The 20,967-nt window shown below is 45.5% G+C and overlaps 1 protein-coding gene across 9 annotated transcripts in view; it reads left to right on the top strand.

The window, feature by feature from the left end:
• The window catches only part of mast2 (microtubule associated serine/threonine kinase 2), a 333,467-nt gene that overhangs the window by 263,985 nt on the left and 48,515 nt on the right, over window positions 1-20,967 (top strand). For all 9 annotated transcript variants that reach the window (XM_052463462.1, XM_052463428.1, XM_052463449.1 and 6 more), the window contains one exon: window positions 3,899-3,990. In XM_052463462.1, the coding sequence (XP_052319422.1) occupies window positions 3,899-3,990 (92 nt within the window). The remainder of the gene's footprint in view (window positions 1-3,898; window positions 3,991-20,967) is intronic.

Here is a 20,967-nt window from a genome sequence, read left to right as displayed (position 1 = left end):
CCACCCTACAATACCATCTCTCCATCCTACTATACCCTCTCTCCATCCTACTATACCCTCTCTCCATCTCCATCCTACTATACCATCTCTCCATCCTACTATACCCTCTCTCTATGTCTCTCCATCCGACTATACCCTCTCTGTCTCTCCACCCTACAATACCATCTCTCCATCCTACTATACCCTCTCTCCACCTCTCCACCCTCATCCTACTATACCCTCTCTCCATCCTACTATACCCTCTCTCCATCTCCATCCTACTATACCATCTCTCCATCCTACTATACCCTCTCTCCATCCTACTATACCCTCTCTCCATCTCCATCCTACTATACCCTCTCTCCATCTCTCCATCCTACTATACCCTCTCTCCATCTCTCCATCCTACTATACCCTCTCTCCATCTCCATCCTACTATACCCTCTCTCCATCTCTCCATCCTACTATACCCTCTCTCCATCTCTCCATCCTACTATACCCTCTCTCCGTCTCTCCATCCTACTATACCCTCTCTCCATCTCCATCCTACTATACCCTCTCTCCATCTCTCCATCCTACTATACCCTCTCTCCATCCTACTATACCCTCTCACCACCCTACAATACCATCTCTCCATCCTACTATACCCTCTCTCCACCTCTCCACCCTACAATACCATCTCTCCATCCTACTATACCATCTCTCCATCCTACTATACCATCTCTCCATCCTACTATACCCTCTCTCCATCCTACTATACCATCTCTCCATCCTACTATACCCTCTCTCCATCCTACTATACCATCTCTCCATCCTACTATACCCTCTCTCCATCCTACTATACCATCTCTCCATCCTACTATACCCTCTCTCCATCCTACTATACCATCTCTCCATCCTACTATACCATCTCTCCATCCTACTATACCATCTCTCCATCCTACTATACCCTCTCTCCATCCTACTATACCATCTCTCCATCCTACTATACCATCTCTCCATCCTACTATACCATCTCTCCATCCTACTATACCCTCTCTCCATCCTACTATACCATCTCTCCATCCTACTATACCCTCTCTCCATCCTACTATACCATCTCTCCATCCTACTATACCCTCTCTCCATCCTACTATACCATCTCTCCATCCTACTATACCATCTCTCCATCCTACTATACCCTCTCTCCATCCTACTATACCATCTCTCCATCCTACTATACCATCTCTCCACCTCTCCACCCTACAATACCATCTCTCCATCCTACTATACCCTCTCTCCATCTCTCCATCCTACTATACCCTCTCTCCATCTCTCCATCCTACTATACCCTCTCTCCACCTCTCCACCCTACAATACCATCTCTCCATCCTACTATACCCTCTCTCCATCCTACTATACCCTCTCTCCATCTCCATCCTACTATACCCTCTCTCCATCTCTTCATCCTACTATACCATCTCTCCATCCTACTCTCCATCTCTCCATCTCTACTATACCATCTCTCCATCCTACTATACCCTCTCTCCATCCTACTATACCATCTCTCCATCCTACTATACCATCTCTCCATCCTACTATACCATCTCTCCATCCTACTATACCCTCTCTCCATCCTACTATACCATCTCTCCATCCTACTATACCATCTCTCCATCCTACTATACCATCTCTCCATCCTACTATACCCTCTCTCCATCCTACTATACCATCTCTCCATCCTACTATACCATCTCTCCATCCTACTATACCATCTCTCCATCCTACTATACCATCTCTCCATCCTACTATACCCTCTCTCCATCCTACTATACCATCTCTCCATCCTACTATACCATCTCTCCATCCTACTATACCATCTCTCCATCCTACTATACCCTCTCTCCATCCTACTATACCATCTCTCCATCCTACTATACCCTCTCTCCATCCTACTATACCATCTCTCCATCCTACTATACCCTCTCTCCATCCTACTATACCATCTCTCCATCCTACTATACCATCTCTCCATCCTACTATACCCTCTCTCCATCCTACTATACCATCTCTCCATCCTACTATACCATCTCTCCATCTCTCCATCCTACTATACCATCTCTCCATCCTACTATACCCTCTCTCCATCCTACTATACCATCTCTCCATCATACTATACCATCTCTCCATCCCTACCTTTCTCCATCTCTCCATCTCTACCTCAGTTGACAGAGTGCCAGCTATATGCTGCTAGATTTCTGTACTCTCCTCCATCCTCCGCCCATCTCCTCTCTTCTCCATCTTCCTCTTTTTTCCTCTCTTCCTCTCCTCTGCAGACTCTCTGCTGTTGACCACCTGCTGTGAGAGACATGTATTATGTAGAGCTGACTGATGGCAGTGTTAGTTTGCTGTGTGTTTGTGTACCTGTTTCGTGTCATCATTGCAGCAGCACCAGGCTAGCAGCTATTGTTGCAAAGATACTTCACTGAGCTCTGCAGCTGTTTTTATGTTAGGCGTCGTACTGCAATTATCTTACTGGCTTATTATAGACACTCATGAAACCACAACACAACAGTGATGTGTTCCACCTTGATTAATAACTAGAAGCACAGATCTATAATCAGACCTCTCCTGGTCTGAGCTCTCCATGATTCTGCTGTTCTAGTCACTGTGTTTCTATGTCCTCTGGATGGACTGTGAAGGGCAAAGTAACATTTCTCGCATCAGTGAGCAGCACGAAGTGTAAATGTCTGCTCACAAACTCACCCACCGTCCAGACGTACCTACCACATACTAGGGTTGGCCAGTATCCAGTTTTCATACATTTTTTTTTTGACGGTATTGACAATATCCCGGTATACCGCCCAAGCCTAACACACACTCACACACCGTCCCCCTCTAACACTGTAACCTCTAACCTGATTAACTTGGTCTACTGTAACCTCTAACCTGATTAACTTGGTATACTGTAACCTCTAACCTGATTAACTTGGTCTACTGTAACCTCGAACCTGATTAACTTGGTCTACTGTAACCTCGAACCTGATTAACTTGGTCTACTGTAACCTCTAACCTGATTAACTTGGTCTACTGTAACCTCTAACCTGATTAACTTGGTCTACTGTAACCTCTAACCTGATTAACTTGGTATACTGTAACCTCTAACACTGTAACCTCTAACCTGATTAACTTGGTCTACTGTAACCTCTGACACTGTAACCTCTAACCTGCTTAACTTGGTCTACTGTAACCTCTAACACTGTAACCTCTAACCTGATTAACTTGGTCTACTGTAACCTCTAACCTGATTAACTTGGTCTACTGTAACCTCTGACACTGTAACCTCTAACCTGCTTAACTTGGTCTACTGTAACCTCTAGCACTGTAACCTCTAACCTGATTAACTTGGTCTACTGTAACCTCTAACCTGATTAACTTGGTCTACTGTAACCTCTAACCTGATGAACTTGGTCTACTGTAACCTCTAACACTGTAACCTCTAACCTGATTAACTTGGTCTACTGTAACCTCTAACCTGATTAACTTGGTCTACTGTAACCTCTAACCTGATTAACTTGGTCTACTGTAACCTCTGACACTGTAACCTCTAACCTGATTAACTTGGTCTACTGTAATCTCTAACACTGTAACCTCTAACCTGATTAACTTGGTCTACTGTAACCTCTTACACCTTTAACTTGTTTGAAGTGAGGAGTATTAAGGAAGCCACTTATTACTTGTTCTGTGGACACTGAAAGAGGGAATGCCATTGAGGAAATGGTATGCAGATAGAAGAACACGTTATGAGAATGATAGTGTTGTTCAACTGGCTCCAAATGTATTGGAAATCTGCGCCCGGTTCAGAGCAAACAGAGCAAACTCCCTATTGGTGTGTGCTGTTGTTGTCGTTTTTAAGTGTGTGTGTCTCTTCTCTTCCTAGCTGTCGGACCAGTAACAGGAAGAGCCTGATTGTGACGTCCAGTACCTCTCCTACACTACCCAGACCACACTCACCACTACATGGACACCCAGGTAAGACACACACATACACACTCACCAACACACACACTCACTCACTCACCAACACACACACACTCACCAAGACACACACACACACACACACACACACACACACACACACACACACACACACACACACACACACACACACACACACACACACACACACACACACACACACACACACACACACACACACCAACACTCACTCACTCACCAACACACACACACACTCACCAACACACACACACACTCACCAACACACACACACACTCACACAACACACACACACACACACACACACACACACACACACACACACACACACACACTCACACACACACTCACTCACTCACTCACTCACTCACTCACTCACTCACTCACTCACTCACTCACTCACTCACTCACTCACTCACTCACTCACTCACTCACTCACTCACTCACTCACTCACTCACTCACTCACTCACTCACTCACTCACTCACTCACTCACTCACCAACACACACACACACTCACTCACCAACACACACACACTCACTCACCAACACACACACACACTCACTCACTCACTCACCAACACACTCAGCTTTATTTTAGTGAAATGTTTGAGTAAAAATGTTTGACCATTAAGAATACTTTTTTCCTTGATCCTAACCTAAACCCCCAAAAAACTTAACCATAACCCCAAAAACCCTAACCCTAACCCCAAAAATACTAACCCTAACCTTAACCCTAAAAACCCTAACCTTAACCGCAAAACCGTAAACCTGACCCTTAAAGTGGAACTGACAGCATTTTATCAACATGACATTTGATTAACATCTGTTCATATACACTCCCAGGAATAATGTTCTGATAAGCGAGAGCTTACATTATGGTCATTTTCACATTTTCATAAATTCATAGAACGTTTGGGAAGGCTTTTGTGAAAATTCTCCAGTGTATGAAAAAGAGGCTGTGTGTTTTGACACTTAATAGACACTGCAGTAAATAAAACCAAATAAAATAATCTGTCCAGGAACGGAGTTTACATAAACCGGTATGCCATAGCCAAACAGAGCTACAGTAAACCAACATGTAAATAGCAATATGCCACATGGGCGTTAGTGAAATAGCCTGCCATCATTCACTTTGAACTGGACTGTGTGTTTATAGACAGTAGCAACAGCGTGTCTTTAGATCATTAGAACACATATTTACCGAAAGCCACAAAATATACCTGAATGGATTTCTGCAAATGTATAAAGTGCATTCAGAAAGTATTCAGACCCCTTGACTTTTTACACATTTTGTTACGTTACGGCCAGGTCGTGCTTCACCGTAGGGATGGTGCCAGGTCTCCTCCAGACGTGATGCTTGGCATTCAGGCCAAATCAAGTTCAAGTTCAATCAAGCCAGAGAATCTTGTTTCTCATGGTTTGAGTCATTTAGGTGCCTTTTGGCAAACTCCAAGCGGGCTGTCATGTGCCTTTTACTGAGGAGTGGCTTCTGTCTGGCCACTCTACCATAAAGGCCTGATTGGTGGAGTGCTGCAGAGATATATGTCCTTCTGGAAGGTTCTCCCCTCTCCACAGAGGAACTCTGGAGCTCTGTCAGAGTGACCATCGGATTCTTGGTCACCTCCCTGACCAAGGCCCTTCTCCCCCTGATTGCTCAGTTTGGCCGGGCAGCCAGCTCTAGGAAGAGACTTCTTGGTCACCTCCCTGACCAAGGCCCTTCTCCCCCTGATTGCTCAGTTTGGCTGGTCAGCCAGCTCTAGGAAGAGACTTCTTGGTCACCTCCTTGACCAAGGCCCTTCTCCCCCTGATTGCTCAGTTTGGCCGGGCAGCCAGCTCTAGGAAGAGACTTCTTGGTCACCTCCCTGACCAAGGCCCTTCTCCCCCTGATTGCTCAGTTTGGCTGGTCAGCCAGCTCTAGGAAGAGACTTCTTGGTAACCTCCCTGACCAAGGCCCTTCTCCCCCTGATTGCTCAGTTTGGCCGAGCGGCCAGCTCTAGGAAGAGACTTCTTGGTCACCTCCCTGACCAAGGCCCTTCTCCCCCTGATTGCTCAGTTTGGCTGGGCGGCCAGCTCTAGGAAGAGACTTCTTGGTCACCTCCCTGACCAAGGCCCTTCTCCCCCTGATTGCTCAGTTTGGCTGGTCAGCCAGCTCTAGGAAGAGACTTCTTGGTCACCTCCCTGACCAAGGCCCTTCTCCCCCTGATTGCTCAGTTTGGACGAGCAGCCAGCTCTAGGAAGAGACTTCTTGGTCACCTCCCTGACCAAGGCCCTTCTCCCCCTGATTGCTCAGTTTGGCTGGGCGGCCAGCTCTAGGAAGAGACTTCTTGGTCACCTCCCTGACCAAGGCCCTTCTCCCCCTGATTGCTCAGTTTGGCTGGGCGGCCAGCTCTAGGAAGAGACTTCTTGGTCACCTCCCTGACCAAGGCCCTTCTCCCCCTGATTGCTCAGTTTGGCTGGGCGGCCAGCTCTAGGAAGAGACTTCTTGGTCACCTCCCTGACCAAGGCCCCTTCTCCCCCTGATTGCTCAGTTTGGCTGGGCGGCCAGCTCTAGGAAGAGACTTCTTGGTCACCTCCCTGACCAAGGCCCTTCTCCCCCTGATTGCTCAGTTTGGCTGGTCAGCCAGCTCTAGGAAGAGACTTCTTGGTCACCTCCCTGACCAAGGCCCTTCTCCCCCTGATTGCTCAGTTTGGCTGGGCAGCCAGCTCTAGGAAGAGACTTCTTGGTTCCAAACTTCTTCCATTTTAAGAATGATGGAGGCCACTGTGTTATTGGGGACCTTCAATACTGCAGAAATGTTTTGGTACCCTTCCCCAGATCTGTGCCTCGACACAATCCTGTCTCGGAGACAATTCCTTCGACCTCATGGCTTTGTTTTTGCTCTGACATGCTCTGACATGCACTGTGGTCCTTCTGTAGCTCAGTTGGTAGAGCATGGCGCTTGTAACGCCAGGGTAGTGAGTTCGATTCCCGGGACCACCCATACGTAGAATGTATGCACACATGACTGTAAGTCGCTTTGGATAAAAGCGTCTGCTAAATGGCATATATTATTATTATATATTACTGTCAACTGTGGGACCTTATATAGACAGGTGTGTGCCTTTCCAAGTATTTTTCAATCAATTGAATTTACTACAGGTGGACTCCAATCAAGTTGTAGAAACATCTCAAGGATGACCAAAGGAAACAGGATGCACCTGAGCTCACCTGAGCTCACTTTCAAGTCTCATAGGTTTAATTTTTCTATTCTAAAAACCTGTTTTCGCTTTGTCATTATCACTGTGTAGATTAAGGATTTCTATATTTTTTTCTCCATTTTATAATAAGGCTGTAAGTTAACAGAATGTGGGAAAAGTCAAGAGGTCTGAATACTTTCCGAATGCACTGTAAATATCACAGGAGTTTTACATTTGGGGACTTCACAATCTTTTTGATCAAACAACCATGAAAATGTAGGCTCTCTCCCCCTCAACAACTAATGCTAGTCAGAGCAAGATGAGCTAAAATCTAACGAAGGAACATTAGATAAACCCTCTCAAACCTTTTCAGCTGACCGTCAAAATTGCACTGATAAACGATGGGAAAATGTAGCCTCCTCGTCCTTCTGCAGCTGGCCTGCCAATACATGCTTGTCCCAACTCACGTTTTAACAACTGAATGGGAACTTGCATGCCTGCCCGCCCATTTGATCGATGCCAAATACATTTGATTGCCAACTAAGACATATGCTAGCTGTTGATAACAGCCATTCAAGTTTAGCATAGCTAGAAAGCAAAGCGATTCACATTTCTTGCTTGCTAACCAAATAATACCTGTAGCATCTGTAGCTATAGCCAACGAAAAATGACGTGTGGGGAAAAGTCAGTCACTCACCCACTTCTCCATTGACATAACATCCTCCCAGCAGCTAGCTAGCGAGATTGTTGATGTTAGGCAACGTGTTTTTAGCTTGCTAAATAAATAGCAAGCTACATAAATGGATACGCTAGCCCAGGGGTGTCAGACACAATCAGCGCTTGGGCCATATAGAAAAAACACAACAAGGATTCTCCCGAGCGGCGAAGCGGTCTCTAGCACTGCATCGCAGGCATTCCTACAGACCCGGGTTCATTCCCGGGCTGTGTCACAACTGGCCGTAGCTTGGAGTCCCATAGGACGGCGCACAATTTGCCCAGCGTCTTTCTGGTTAAGGGGAGAGTTTGGGCTTTACTTGGCTCATCGTGCTCTTGCGACTCCTTGTGGCCGGCCGGGTGCCTGCAGGCTGACCCCGGTCGCCAGTTGAATGGTGTTCCCTCCAACACATTGGTGCGGCTGGCTTCCGGGTTAACCTCTCTAGGGGGTGTGGGACACTAGCGCCCACCTGGCCAACATCCGGTGAAATTGCAGTGTGCCAAATTCAAAAACAGAAATACTCATAATAAATATTCAAGTAACATACAAGTGTTATACATCGGCTTAAAGATGAACTTCTTGTTAATCCAACCTTTGTGTCAGATTTCAAAAAGGCTTTACGGCGAAAGCATACCATGCGATTATCTGAGGACAGCACCCAGCGCGCAAAACATTACAAACAGTTACCACGCAAGTGGAGGAGTAACAAAAGTCAGAAATAGCGATAAAATTAATAACTTACCTTTGATGATCTTCATATGGTTGCACTCACAAGACTCCCAGTTACCCAATAAATGTTTGTTTTGTTCGATAAAGTCCCTCTTTATATCCAAAAAAAACATTTTGTTGGTGCGTTTTGTTCAGTAATTCAATGGATCCAAGGCGGTCACAACAGGCAGATGAAAAATCCCAAAAGTATCAGTAAAGTTCGTAGAAACATGTCAAACAATGTTTATAATCAATCCTCGGGTTATTTTTAGTCATAATAATCAATAATAGCTTTGTCAATATAAAAGAAAAACAAGAAAGGCGTGCTCTCGGTCACACGCAGTTAACAGCCCTGAGACACTGCAGGGTCCACTCATTCAGAGTGGTCTTAGTCTCTCATTATTCAGAATACAAGCCTGAAACAATTTCTAAAGACTGTTGACATCTAGTGGAAGCCATAGGAAGTGCAATCTGAGTCCTAAGTCAAAGGCAATCAATGGAAAACTACAAACGTTTAAAAAATCCCACTTCCTGGATGGATTTTTCTCAGGTTTTCACCTGCCATATCAGTTATGTTATACTCACATTATTTTAGCAGTTTTGAAAACGCTAGAGTATTTTCTATCCAAATCTACCAATTATATGCATATTCTAGCTTCTGGGCCTGAGTAACAGGCAGTTTACTTTGGGCACGCTTGTCATCCAGAGGTGAAAATAGTGCCCCCTACCCTAGTGAGGTTAAGCGGGCTGGTGTTAAGGAGCGCGGTTTGGCGTGTCATGTTTCGGAGGAGGCATGACTCCGCCTTTGGCTCTCCCGAGTCGGTTGGGGAGTTGCAGTGAACAGACCAGCTCGAATTTTGGGAGAAAAAGGGGGTAAAATAGAAAAGAGAAGAAAAAAAATAACACAACAAATTCACGGGCCAGGCATACTTTATTTTGTACTTTTTTTGTTTAAAAAAAAAATGCCCCTTTATAATGTACACTTACGTACATAGGATTTTAACATATTAAAACAAAATAGTAAAATAATATTTGTAAAGAATGTAATAACGCCACATAACAAAAATGTTGCTGTCTTTGTTTTACACTGCATTGGATCACCAGTGAGGTTGAATGCATTGTATGGTCCACTCAACATGTTGCTGTAATAGGCCTGCCGACATCTCTTTTACATGGTGGTTTGTTGCAGGTTTTGGTTATTAATTGACATGCTTTAAAACCTGAAGCCAGACTGCAACATTTTAGTAGCCTAGCTAGGACTGTGGCATGTTTCTATACACTTTCCCTCCTCTGCACGATGTAAACAAGACACACAAAAGCAGCGCAATTGAAGTTTAATTCACCGATGCGAGCGCATCAGGCTGTAATTTCATGAAGTACAGGAGACAACTTTTGACTCATTATACTAGCTTGTGTGTCCTATTCAATCCACGGGCCTTGTTTGACACACGTGCGCTAGCCAATTAGCCACGTTATGACTGACTTGTGATCATTGCCCTTGCTAGTTTTATTGTATTGACATTGCCAGCCTTAGTTATAGTTTTTGTTCAAACTATTGAGTCATTGAAACTGAAACAGTGCGTCCTGAATGTACCAGGTCAGCTGTGATTTACAACCTGATAGCATTATGTTTTGGACTATTGGAAGAAGAAATGTATTTCTTTGCAAGAAATGTATCGTGCATTTAACTGCATCCACGTATTCTGCCAACAATGCCTTATTGTACGTGATAGAACCTATTTTTAAAACCTCTTATAAAGTTGGTTTTGAAGCATAAACTCAGAATTTGATATTTTTGACTGATATTATAATTTTCTATTTGTTTCATATCTGCAAAGTAGTAAAAATGCAGTCAGTTCCACTTTATGCTCAAAATAGCATTTGAACAAATTCAGAACATGAAAAAAGTAATCGTTTTCCTGCCTTGTCAGGCCATTTGGGTGTATTGTTGGAGCATTGGAGTCCCAATAACGTAGGAAAGCAAGTACACTCACTCACACACACACACAATGGATCTGACGAACCCTCATCAAACGTGTAGTCTTTCTCTAGTCTTTTCTAAGCTTAAGTTAATATCTTCCAAGCCCATCCACTGCAGTTCATCACAGCATGCCGTTTCTATCAGGGGGGCTTTGCAGCAGAAAACTCCACATGGTTTTCCAGAAAATATAGTATCACATATGACCCAATTAGAACTGAGAATATACACAGAGCTCTGCACAGTCAGGGACTGGAGGCTCTGCTGTTCTGTGACATTAGTGTCTGTCTGTCTGTCTGTCTGTCTGTCTGTCTGTCTGTCTGTCTGTCTGTCTGTCTGTCTGTCTGTGTAGAGAGCCAGAACCACTGCATTTGGAGACACCGTACAGAGTACTCGCACCCATAATCCATACAGTGTACTCGCACTGTACAGAGTACTCGCACCATACAGAGTACTCGCACCATACAGAGTACTCACACTGTACAGAGTACTCGCACTGTACAGAGTACTCGCACCCATAATCCATACAGAGTACTCACACTGTACAGAGTACTCGCACCGTACAGAGTACTCGCACCATACAGAGTACTCGCACCGTACAGAGTACTCACACCCATAATCCATACAGAGTACTCACACCGTACAGAGTACTCGCACCCATAATCCGTACAGAGTACTCACACCGTACAGAGTACTCGCACCGTACAGAGTACTCGCACTGTACAGAGTACTCGCACCATACAGAGTACTCGCACCATACAGAGTACTCACACCGTACAGAGTACTCGCACCCATAATCCGTACAGAGTACTCGCACCGTACAGAGTACTCGCACCGTACAGAGTACTCGCACCATACAGAGTACTCACACCGTACAGAGTACTCACACCATACAGAGTACTCGCACCCATAATCCATACAGAGTACTCACACCGTACAGAGTACTCGCACCGTACGGAGTACTCGCACCCATAATCCGTACAGAGTACTCACACCATACAGAGTACTCGCACCCATAATCCATACAGAGTACTCACACCGTACAGAGTACTCGCACACATACAGTACATAGTGTTCACTGGTTGTGTAGTCGGAGTCAGTGTTATCTAGCTGTGTGTGTGCGTGTGCATGCGTTTGTGCGTTTTTTTGTGTCTCCAGCCCTGGATGCAGCAGCCTAATGTAATCTGACAGGTTTAGGTGAATGCTCTGACAGCTTGCAAAGCTACACACACACCCATGCATGCGTGCACACACACACACCCCTCTTCGAAAGACAGAAAACATGAGAGGTAGAGATAGAGGAGAGAAAATGGTGGGATATGATGAAAGGAGAGAGAGCGAGACAGACAGGAAATCACAACACTGTGTCAACATGGGGGCTACGACCTTGCTTTCTTATTGGTGGATCAAGTTGAGCCAGCTGACATTTACTGAGATGAAATCACAACCATCTAATTTCCTCAAAAGGAAATAATGAAACTGAATAGCCTGTCAATCACACACACACACATTCAGGCTGGAAGTGTGGTCTCTTGGCTCAAAAGGCTCTCTGATCACAGCACTCTGAGACGAGATGGTCTTGTGTAACGATGCTGCTCTTACCCACGCGCGCATACACACACATAAAAGGGATGCTGTGTCCCAGGAAACCAGATAATGCTTTGTAAAAGCCTCTGTCACCATAGTGGCTCCAGACTCTAATCGCATTCACTACTTATCTCACCCTGGGTAGGGCTCATATGAACTGAGTTCTGAAGAGAGAGAAAGAGGGAAGTGGGAGAGAGAGGGAGGGAGGGGGGAGAGAGTGAGAGGTTGAGAGTAACAGAGAGGACATATAGGGACAGATACACTGAGGAGGGAGGGGGGAAGAACAGAGAGGGCATATAGGGATAGAGAGTGCATATATATCAACAGAGAGGACAGAGAGGGCATATATATGAACATAGAGGACAGGGAGGGACAGAGAGGGCATATAGGGACATAGACACTGAGGAGGGAGGGGGGAAGAACAGAGAGGGCATATAGGGATAGAGAGGGCATATATATGAACAGAGAGGACAGAGAGGAACAGAGAGGGCATATATATGAACAGAGAGGACAGAGAGGGCATATAGGGACATAGACACTGAAGAGGGAGGGGGGAAGAACAGAGAGGGCATATAGGGATAGAGAGGGCATATATATGAACAGAGAGGACAGAGAGGGCATATAGGGACAGATACACTGAGGAGGGAGGGGGAAGTACAGAGAGGACATATAGGGATAGAGAGGGCATATATATGAACAGAGAGGACAGAGAGGGCATATAGGGACATAGACACTGAGGAGGGAGGGGGGAAGAACAGAGAGGACATATAGGGATAGAGAGGGCATATATATGAACAGAGAGGGCATATAGGGACATAGACAGAGGAGGGAGGACAGAGAGGACATATAGGGATAGAGAGGGCATATATATGAACAGAGAGGACAGAGAGGGCATATAGGGACATAGACACTGAGGAGGGAGGGGGGAAGAACAGAGAGGACATATAGGGATAGAGAGGGCATATATATCAACAGAGAGGGCATATAGGGACAGACACTGAAGAGGAGAGGAAGAGAGTAGAGAGACGCCAGCACACAGGAACAATGGGGAGTGACGCCAATGGAGTGTAAGAATGCAGAAAAGAGAGTAACAGAGAACATATACGGACAGCGAGACACTGAGACAAACGAGGAGAGAGCAGATTTGAGGAAGAGAGAGGCGGACTGCTCTCAGCGTCTCTTCCTACTGATGGTTTTGTGGCTGCTGGGAACTGTCAGGTCGTGAGCAGCATCCATAATCAACACAGTGGTATTTCCCTCCCTCTCCATCTCTCTCTTTCTCTCTATGCCCTTCAGTTGACTGTTTCTGCCCAGAAAGATGCTGTGGCTATCGTTACCGTGGCAACAGACCTTGTACCAGTCTCAGTCTCTGCCCCATCTGGCTTGCCCCTCTGTCATACCAGCTGTGTGCCAACCTTGAGGAACATTAACAGCTAACTAACTACAACACAATTGAGATAATGATCAACGAGAGTCCCCCAATTCCCCAAAAACCAGTTATACCTTCCCAATACAAGTCTAAGGTTTTACATATGCGATACATTTGTAATATACTGAAATTAGTGAATTGCTGCCAAAGGCCATCTTGAATAGCTGAAGGCTCCATAAAAGGGCAATAGCTTTGAGAGAGCAGTAGTGTTGTTTTGTGCTGCTCCTGAGACGTATACAGATTGGGGATGCAACGATACACGGTATGTTATCCAACCGTTCGGTACGCCCCCTACAGTTCAATACTCACACGTGAACCGCGGAATTACCATATGCCTGTCATTTTCCTAGAAAACCTGCTTATTGCGCTGAAGAGTACACACACGTTGTACATTCAGATCCACAGAACTAGACGTGCAGCTTGTGGCCATTAAGGGGCTCCTGAGGGCTGACAGACTTTACTCCACAGCAATGTCTCAAAATGTGGCATCCGCAGTGACCGCAACCCCCTCCCCCTTAAACAACCAATGGATGATTTGGAAGGATATCTCAGTAGGAAACCTCCCTAAAGGGGCCCCATGAAGAGAGGGGAAACTAAATCCGCTGTGTGGGAACATTTTGGATTCAGCATTCAGTATGATGACGAGGTTAAGAAGACCGTGAACATACAAAGTACAGTCTGCAAGCATTGCTTTGCCACTGTCGGCTACGCGAGTGGAAACACCTGTAACGTGTCATTTACGTGGTGGAGCTGGAGCATTGAGAGTCCACTCGTTAATGAAAACACAACAATCTCTCGCTGCTGCCTTCCAACAACAATTTGTGACAAATTCAGAAAAACGTAAAGAAATAACAGAAGCAGTGGCAGTATTCATAGTCAAAGATTTGCAGCCCTATTCGGTGGTTACTGACTCGGATTTTGTTACCTGATGACAAAAATGTCCCCTCCCGCACACATTTCAACAGCAAAGAAACTCCCAAACTCTATGAAACATCACAGAGAGAAATTGAAAAGGAATTGACACAGACACCCTATCTAGCTCTCTGTGAAGGTTCATTATGTACTGGAAGCTAGCTCTCTGTGAAGGTTCATTATGTACTGGAAGCTAGCTCTCTGTGAAGCTTCACTATGTACTGGAAGCTAGCTCTCTGTGAAGGTTCATTATGTACTGGAAGCTAGCTCTCTGTGAAGGTTCACTATGTACTGGAAGCTAGCTCTCTGTGAAGGTTCACTATGTACTGGAAGCTAGCTCTCTGTGAAGGTTCACTATGTACTGGAAGCTAGCTCTCTGTGAAGGTTCACTATGTACTGGAAGCTAGCTCTCTGTGAAGAGTCAACCAGTCAGTTAGTCAACCAGTCAGTTAGTCAGCCAGTTAGTCAGCCTGCCAGTTAGTCAGCCAGTCAGTTAGTCAACCAGTCAGCCAGTCAGTGATTCAACCAGTTAGTCAGGCAGTTAGTTAGTCAGGCAGTCAGGCAGTCAGTTAGTCAACCAGTCAGTTAGTCAGGCAGTCAGTTAGTCAACCAGTCAGTTAGTCAACCAGTCAGCCAGTCAGTGATTCAACCAGTTAGTCAACCAGTCAGTTAGTCAGCCAGTCAGTTAGTCAGCCAGTCAGTGATTCAACCAGTTAGTCAACCAGTCAGTTAGTCAGCCAGTTAGTCAGCCTGCCAGTTAGTCAACCAGTCAGTTAGTCGGGCAGTCAGTTAGTCAACCAGTCAGCCAGTCAGTTAGTCAGCCAGTCAGTGATTCAACCAGTTAGTCAACCAGTCAGTTAGTCAGTCAGTTAGTCAGCCAGTCAGTTAGTCAACCAGTCAGCCAGTCAGTGCTTCAACCAGTTAGTCAGGCAGTCAGTTAGTCGTCCAGTCAGCCAGTTAGTCAGTCAGGCAGTCAGTTAGTCAGCCAGCCAGTTAGTCAGCCAGCCAGTTAGTCAGCCAGCCAGTCAGTCAGGTAGCTAGCCAGCCAGTCAGTTAGTCAGCCAGCCAGTTAGTCAGCCAGCCAGTTAGTCAGCCAGCCAGTCAGTCAGGTAGCTAGCCAGCCAGTCGGTTAGTCAGTCTTAACCCCATATGACTTCCCCCTTAGCTCTTCAGCTCCAGCAGAGTTAAGAGTCTAATCATGTTTCTGCTTTAGGCCTTTCTTTTCCTAACGACTTAATGCTAATGAAATGGAGGGTTTTTAATAACACATCTTCAATACGGCTGAGAAAAAAGGTTGAAGTTCCTGTCTGAAAAGGAATTTCATTAAATACAGACTCTCTCAATGTCGCTCTCTTTCTCCATCCCTCCCTCCATATCTCTCTCTCTCTCTCTCTCTCTCTCTCTCAATGTCGCTCTCTTTCTCCATCCCTCCCTCCTCTCTCTCTCTCTCTCTCTCTCTCTCAATGTCGCTCTCTTTCTCCATCCCTCCCTCCCTATCTCTCTCTCTCTCTCTCTCTCAATGTCGCTCTCTTTCTCCATCCCTCCCTCCCTATCTCTCTCTCTCTCTCTCTCTCTCTCTCTCTCTCTCTCTCTCTCTCTCTCTCTCTCTCTCTCAATGTCGCTCTCTTTCTCCATCCCTCCCTCCCTATCTCTCTCTCCCTGTCTTTCTTTCTTTCTCCATCCCTCCCTCCCTGTCTTTATCTTTCTTTCTCCATCCCTCCCTCCCTATCTTTCTCTCTCTCAATGTCGCTCTCTTTCTCCATCCCTCCCTATCTCTCTCTCTCTCCCTGTCGTTATCTTTCTTTCTCCATCCCTCCCTCCCTATCTCTCTCTCAATATATAGATATGCACGTCATCTTTAACATCGGTTTTTAACATCGGCGTTAAACTAGACATCGGGCCGATACCGATGTTGGAATTCTTTAGCTAATATCGATACCGATATATCCTGCATCCCTAGTAAACATTACTCTACTGTATCTCTATCTTTGTGTTCTGTCTCTCTCTGTCTCCCTATCTCTCTCTGTATATTTATCTGTCTCCCTATCTCTCTCTGTATATTTATCTGTCTCCCTATCTCTCTCTGTATATTTATCTGTCTCCCTATCTCTCTATATATTTATCTGTCTCCCTATCTCTCTCTATATATTTATCTCTCTCCCTATCTCTCTATATATTTATCTGTCTCCCTATCTCTCTCTATATATTTCTGTCTCCCTATCTCTCTCTATATATTTCTGTCTCCCTATCTCTCTATATATTTATCTGTCTCCCTATCTCTCTCTATATATTTATCTGTCTCCCTATCTCTCTCTATATATTTCTGTCTCCCTATCTCTCTCTATATATTTATCTGTCTCCCTATCTCTCTATATATTTATCTGTCTCCCTATCTCTCTCTATATATTTATCTGTCTCCCTATCTCTCTCTATATATTTATCTGTCTCCCTATCTCTCTCTATATATTTATCTGTCTCCCTATCTCTCTCTATATATTTATCTGTCTCCCTATCTCTCTATATATTTATCTGTCTCCCTATCTCTCTATATATATTTATCTGTCTCCCTATCTCTCTATATATATTTATCTGTCTCCCTATCTCTCTCTATATATTTATCTGTCTCCCTATCTCTCTCTATATATTTATCTGTCTCCCTATCTCTCTATATATATTTATCTGTCTCCCTATCTCTCTCTATATATTTATCTGTCTCCCTATCTCTCTATATATATTTATCTGTCTCCCTATCTCTCTCTATATATATATTTATCTGTCTCCCTATCTCTCTTTTATATATTTATCTGTCTCCCTATCTCTCTATATATATTTATCTGTCTCCCTATCTCTCTATATATATTTATCTGTCTCCCTATCTCTCTATATATATTTATCTGTCTCCCTATCTCTCTATATATATATTTATCTCTCTCTCTATATTTATCTGTCTCCCTATCTCTCTATATATTTATCTGTCTCCCTATCTCTCTTTATATATTTATCTGTCTCCCTATCTCTCTCTATATATATTTATCTGTCTCCCTATCTCTCTATATATATTTATCTGTCTCCCTATCTCTCTATATATATTTATCTGTCTCCCTATCTCTCTCTCTCTCTATTTATCTGTCTCCCTATCTCTATATATTTATCTGTCTCCCTATCTCTATATATATTTATCTGTCTCCCTATCTCTGTATATATTTATCTGTCTCCCTATCTCTCTCTATATATTTATCTGTCTCCCTATCTCTATATATATATTTATCTGTCTCCCTATCTCTCTCTATATATTTATCTTTCTCCCTATCTCTCTTTATATATTTATATATTTATTTTCCGGTTCCGGGTTGAGCGAGCGGTCGCATTCGCACTTCGCTCTGCAGGTTGTATAACTTTTTCATTACATTTCATTATAGTACAACGGTTGATTTGTCTAATCCTAGCAATTCTTCTTAGCTAGCTACATAGCCGTCCTTGTATCAGAGATAATTGCATAATTATCGTATTTCGTCGCCCTAACGTAGCCTTCACTGCTATTCGCCCAGGAGCTAGCAAGCGCTAGCTAACGCACACAGATTAGCATCACTGTAGTGCTATTCACTCAACTGTACGACTTGATTAGTCTAGTGTTAGCTAGCTACATAGCTGTCTTTGTTTCCAAGATAATTGTGTAGTTTAGTGTGTGTAGCCTTGGAGTGATTATCTTAATTCACTGAGGTTCGCTAGCCAGCTATTTGTCGTCCTTAACGTAGGAGACTCTGCTAGCTAGCCAACAGCTAACAGCTAACAGCTAGCCAACAACAACCGGGTCGCATTCCGCTTCGCTCCACAGTTAGTATCACATTTTCATTTCATTTCATTACAGTACAACGGTTTGATTTGTTTGATCGTAGCTAGCTACATAGCCGTCTTTGTTTCAAAGATAATTGTGTAGTCTAGAGCGATTTCCTAGGTTAGCTAGCCAGCTATTGTCGTTCTTTTAACGCAACGTAACGTAAACAACACTGCTAGCTAGCCAGCTAGCCCCGATTAGCAGCACTGTAGAAACTATTACACTCAACGGAACGACTCGATTAGTGTAGTGTCAACAACGCAGCCACTGCCAGCTAGCCTACTTTAGCAGTACTGTATCATTTTAATCATTTTAGTCAATAAGACTCTTGCTACGTAAGCTTAACTTTCTGAACATTCGAGACGTGTAGTCCACTTGTCATTCCAATCTCCTTGCATTAGCGTAGCCTTTTCTGTAGCCTGTCAACTATGTGTCTGTCTATCCCTGTTCTCTCCTCTCTGCACAGACCATACAAACGCTCCACACCGCGTGGCCGCGACCACCCTAATCTGGTGGTCCCAGCGCGTACGACCCACGTGGAGTTCCAGGTCTCCGGTAGCCTCTGGAACTGCCGATCTGCGGCCAACAAGGCAGAGTTCATCTCAGCCTATGCCTCCCTCCAGTCCCTTGACTTCTTGGCACTGACGGAAACATGGATCACCACAGATAACACTGCTACTCCTACTGCTCTCTCCTCGTCCGCCCACGTGTTCTCGCACACCCCGAGAGCTTCTGGTCAGCGGGGTGGTGGCACCGGGATCCTCATCTCTCCCAAGTGGTCTTTCTCTCTTTTCCCTTACCCATCTGTCTATCGCCTCCTTTGAATTCCATGCTGTCACAGTTACCAGCCCTTTCAAGCTTAACATCCTTATCATTTATCGCCCTCCAGGTTCCTCGGAGAGTTCATCAATGAGCTTGATGCCTTGATAAGCTCCTTTCCTGAGGACGGCTCACCTCTCACAGTTCTGGGCGACTTTAACCTCCCCACGTCTACCTTTGACTCATTCCTCTCTGCCTCCTTCTTTCCACTCCTCTCCTCTTTTGACCTCACCCTCTCACCTTCCCCCTACTCACAAGGCAGGCAATACGCTTGACCTCATCTTTACTAGATGCTGCTCTTCCACTAACCTCATTGCAACTCCCTCCAAGTCTCCGACCACTACCTTGTATCCTTTTCCCTCTCGCTCTCATCCAACACTTCCCACACTGCCCCTACTCGGATGGTATCGCGCCGTCCCAACCTTCGCTCTCTCTCCCCCGCTACTCTCTCCTCTTCCATCCTATCATCTCTTCCCTCTGCTCAAACTTTCTCCAACCTATCTCCTGATTCTGCCTCCTCAACCCTCCTCTCCTCCCTTACTGCATCCTTTGACTCCCTATGTCCCCTATCCTCCAGGCCGGCTCGGTCCTCCCCTCCCGCTCCGTGGCTCGACGACTCCTTGCGAGCTCACAGAACAGGGCTCCGGGCAGCCGAGCGGAAATGGAGGAAAACTCGCCTCCCTGCGGACCTGGCCTCCTTTCACTCCCTCCTCTCTACATTTTCCTCCTCTGTCTCTGCTGCTAAAGCCACTTTCTACCATTCTAAATTCCAAGCATCTGCCTCTAACCCTAGGAAGCTCTTTGCCACCTTCTCCTCCCTCCTGAATCCTCCCCCCTCCTCCCTCTCTGCAGATGACTTCGTCAACCATTTTGAAAAGAAGGTCGACGACATCCGATCCTTGTTTGCTAAGTCAAACGACACCGCTGGTTCTGCTCACACTGCCCTACCCTATGCTCTGACCTCTTTCTCCCTCTCTCTCCAGATGAAATCGCGTCTTGTGACGGCCGGCCGCCCGACAACCTGCCCGCTTGACCCTATCCCCTCCTCTCTTCTCCAGACCATTTCCGGAGACCTTCTCCCTTACCTCACCTCGCTCATCAACTCATCCCTGACCGCTGGCTACGTCCCTCCCGTCTTCAAGAGAGCGAGAGTTGCTCCCCTTCTGAAAAACCTACACTCGATCCCTCCGATGTCAACAACTACAGACCAGTATCCCTTCTCTCTTTTCTCTCCAAAACTCTTGAGCGTGCCGTCCTTGGCCAGCTCTACCGCTATCTCTCTCAGAATGACCTTCTTGATCCAAATCAGTCAGGTTTCAAGACTAGTCATTCAACTGAGACTGCTCTTCTCTGTATCACGGAGGCGCTCCGCACTGCTAAAGCTAACTCTCTCTCCTCTGCTCTCATCCTTCTAGACCTATCGGCTGCCTTCGATACTGTGAACCATCAGATCCTCCTCTCCACCCTCTCCGAGTTGGGCATCTCCGGCGCGGCCCACGCTTGGATTGCGCCCTACCTGACAGGTCGCTCCTACCAGGTGGCGTGGCGAGAATCTGTCTCCTCACCACGCGCTCTCACCACTGGTGTCCCCAGGGCTCTGTTCTAGGCCCTCTCTTATTCTCGCTATACACCAAGTCACTTGGCTCTGTCATAACCTCACATGGTCTCTCCTATCATTGCTGTGCAGACGACACACAATTAATCTTCTCCTTTCCCCTTCTGATGACCAGGTGGCGAATCGCATCTCTGCATGTCTGGCAGACATATCAGTGTGGATGACGGATCACCACCTCAAGCTGAACCTCAGCAAGACGGAGCTCCTCTTCCTCC

This window comes from Oncorhynchus keta, chromosome 1 (genome assembly GCF_023373465.1).
Source record: "Oncorhynchus keta strain PuntledgeMale-10-30-2019 chromosome 1, Oket_V2, whole genome shotgun sequence".
Taxonomy (NCBI): domain Eukaryota; kingdom Metazoa; phylum Chordata; class Actinopteri; order Salmoniformes; family Salmonidae; genus Oncorhynchus; species Oncorhynchus keta.
Note: the sequence above shows the minus strand (reverse complement) of the source record. Positions and strands in the feature narration are given on the sequence as shown.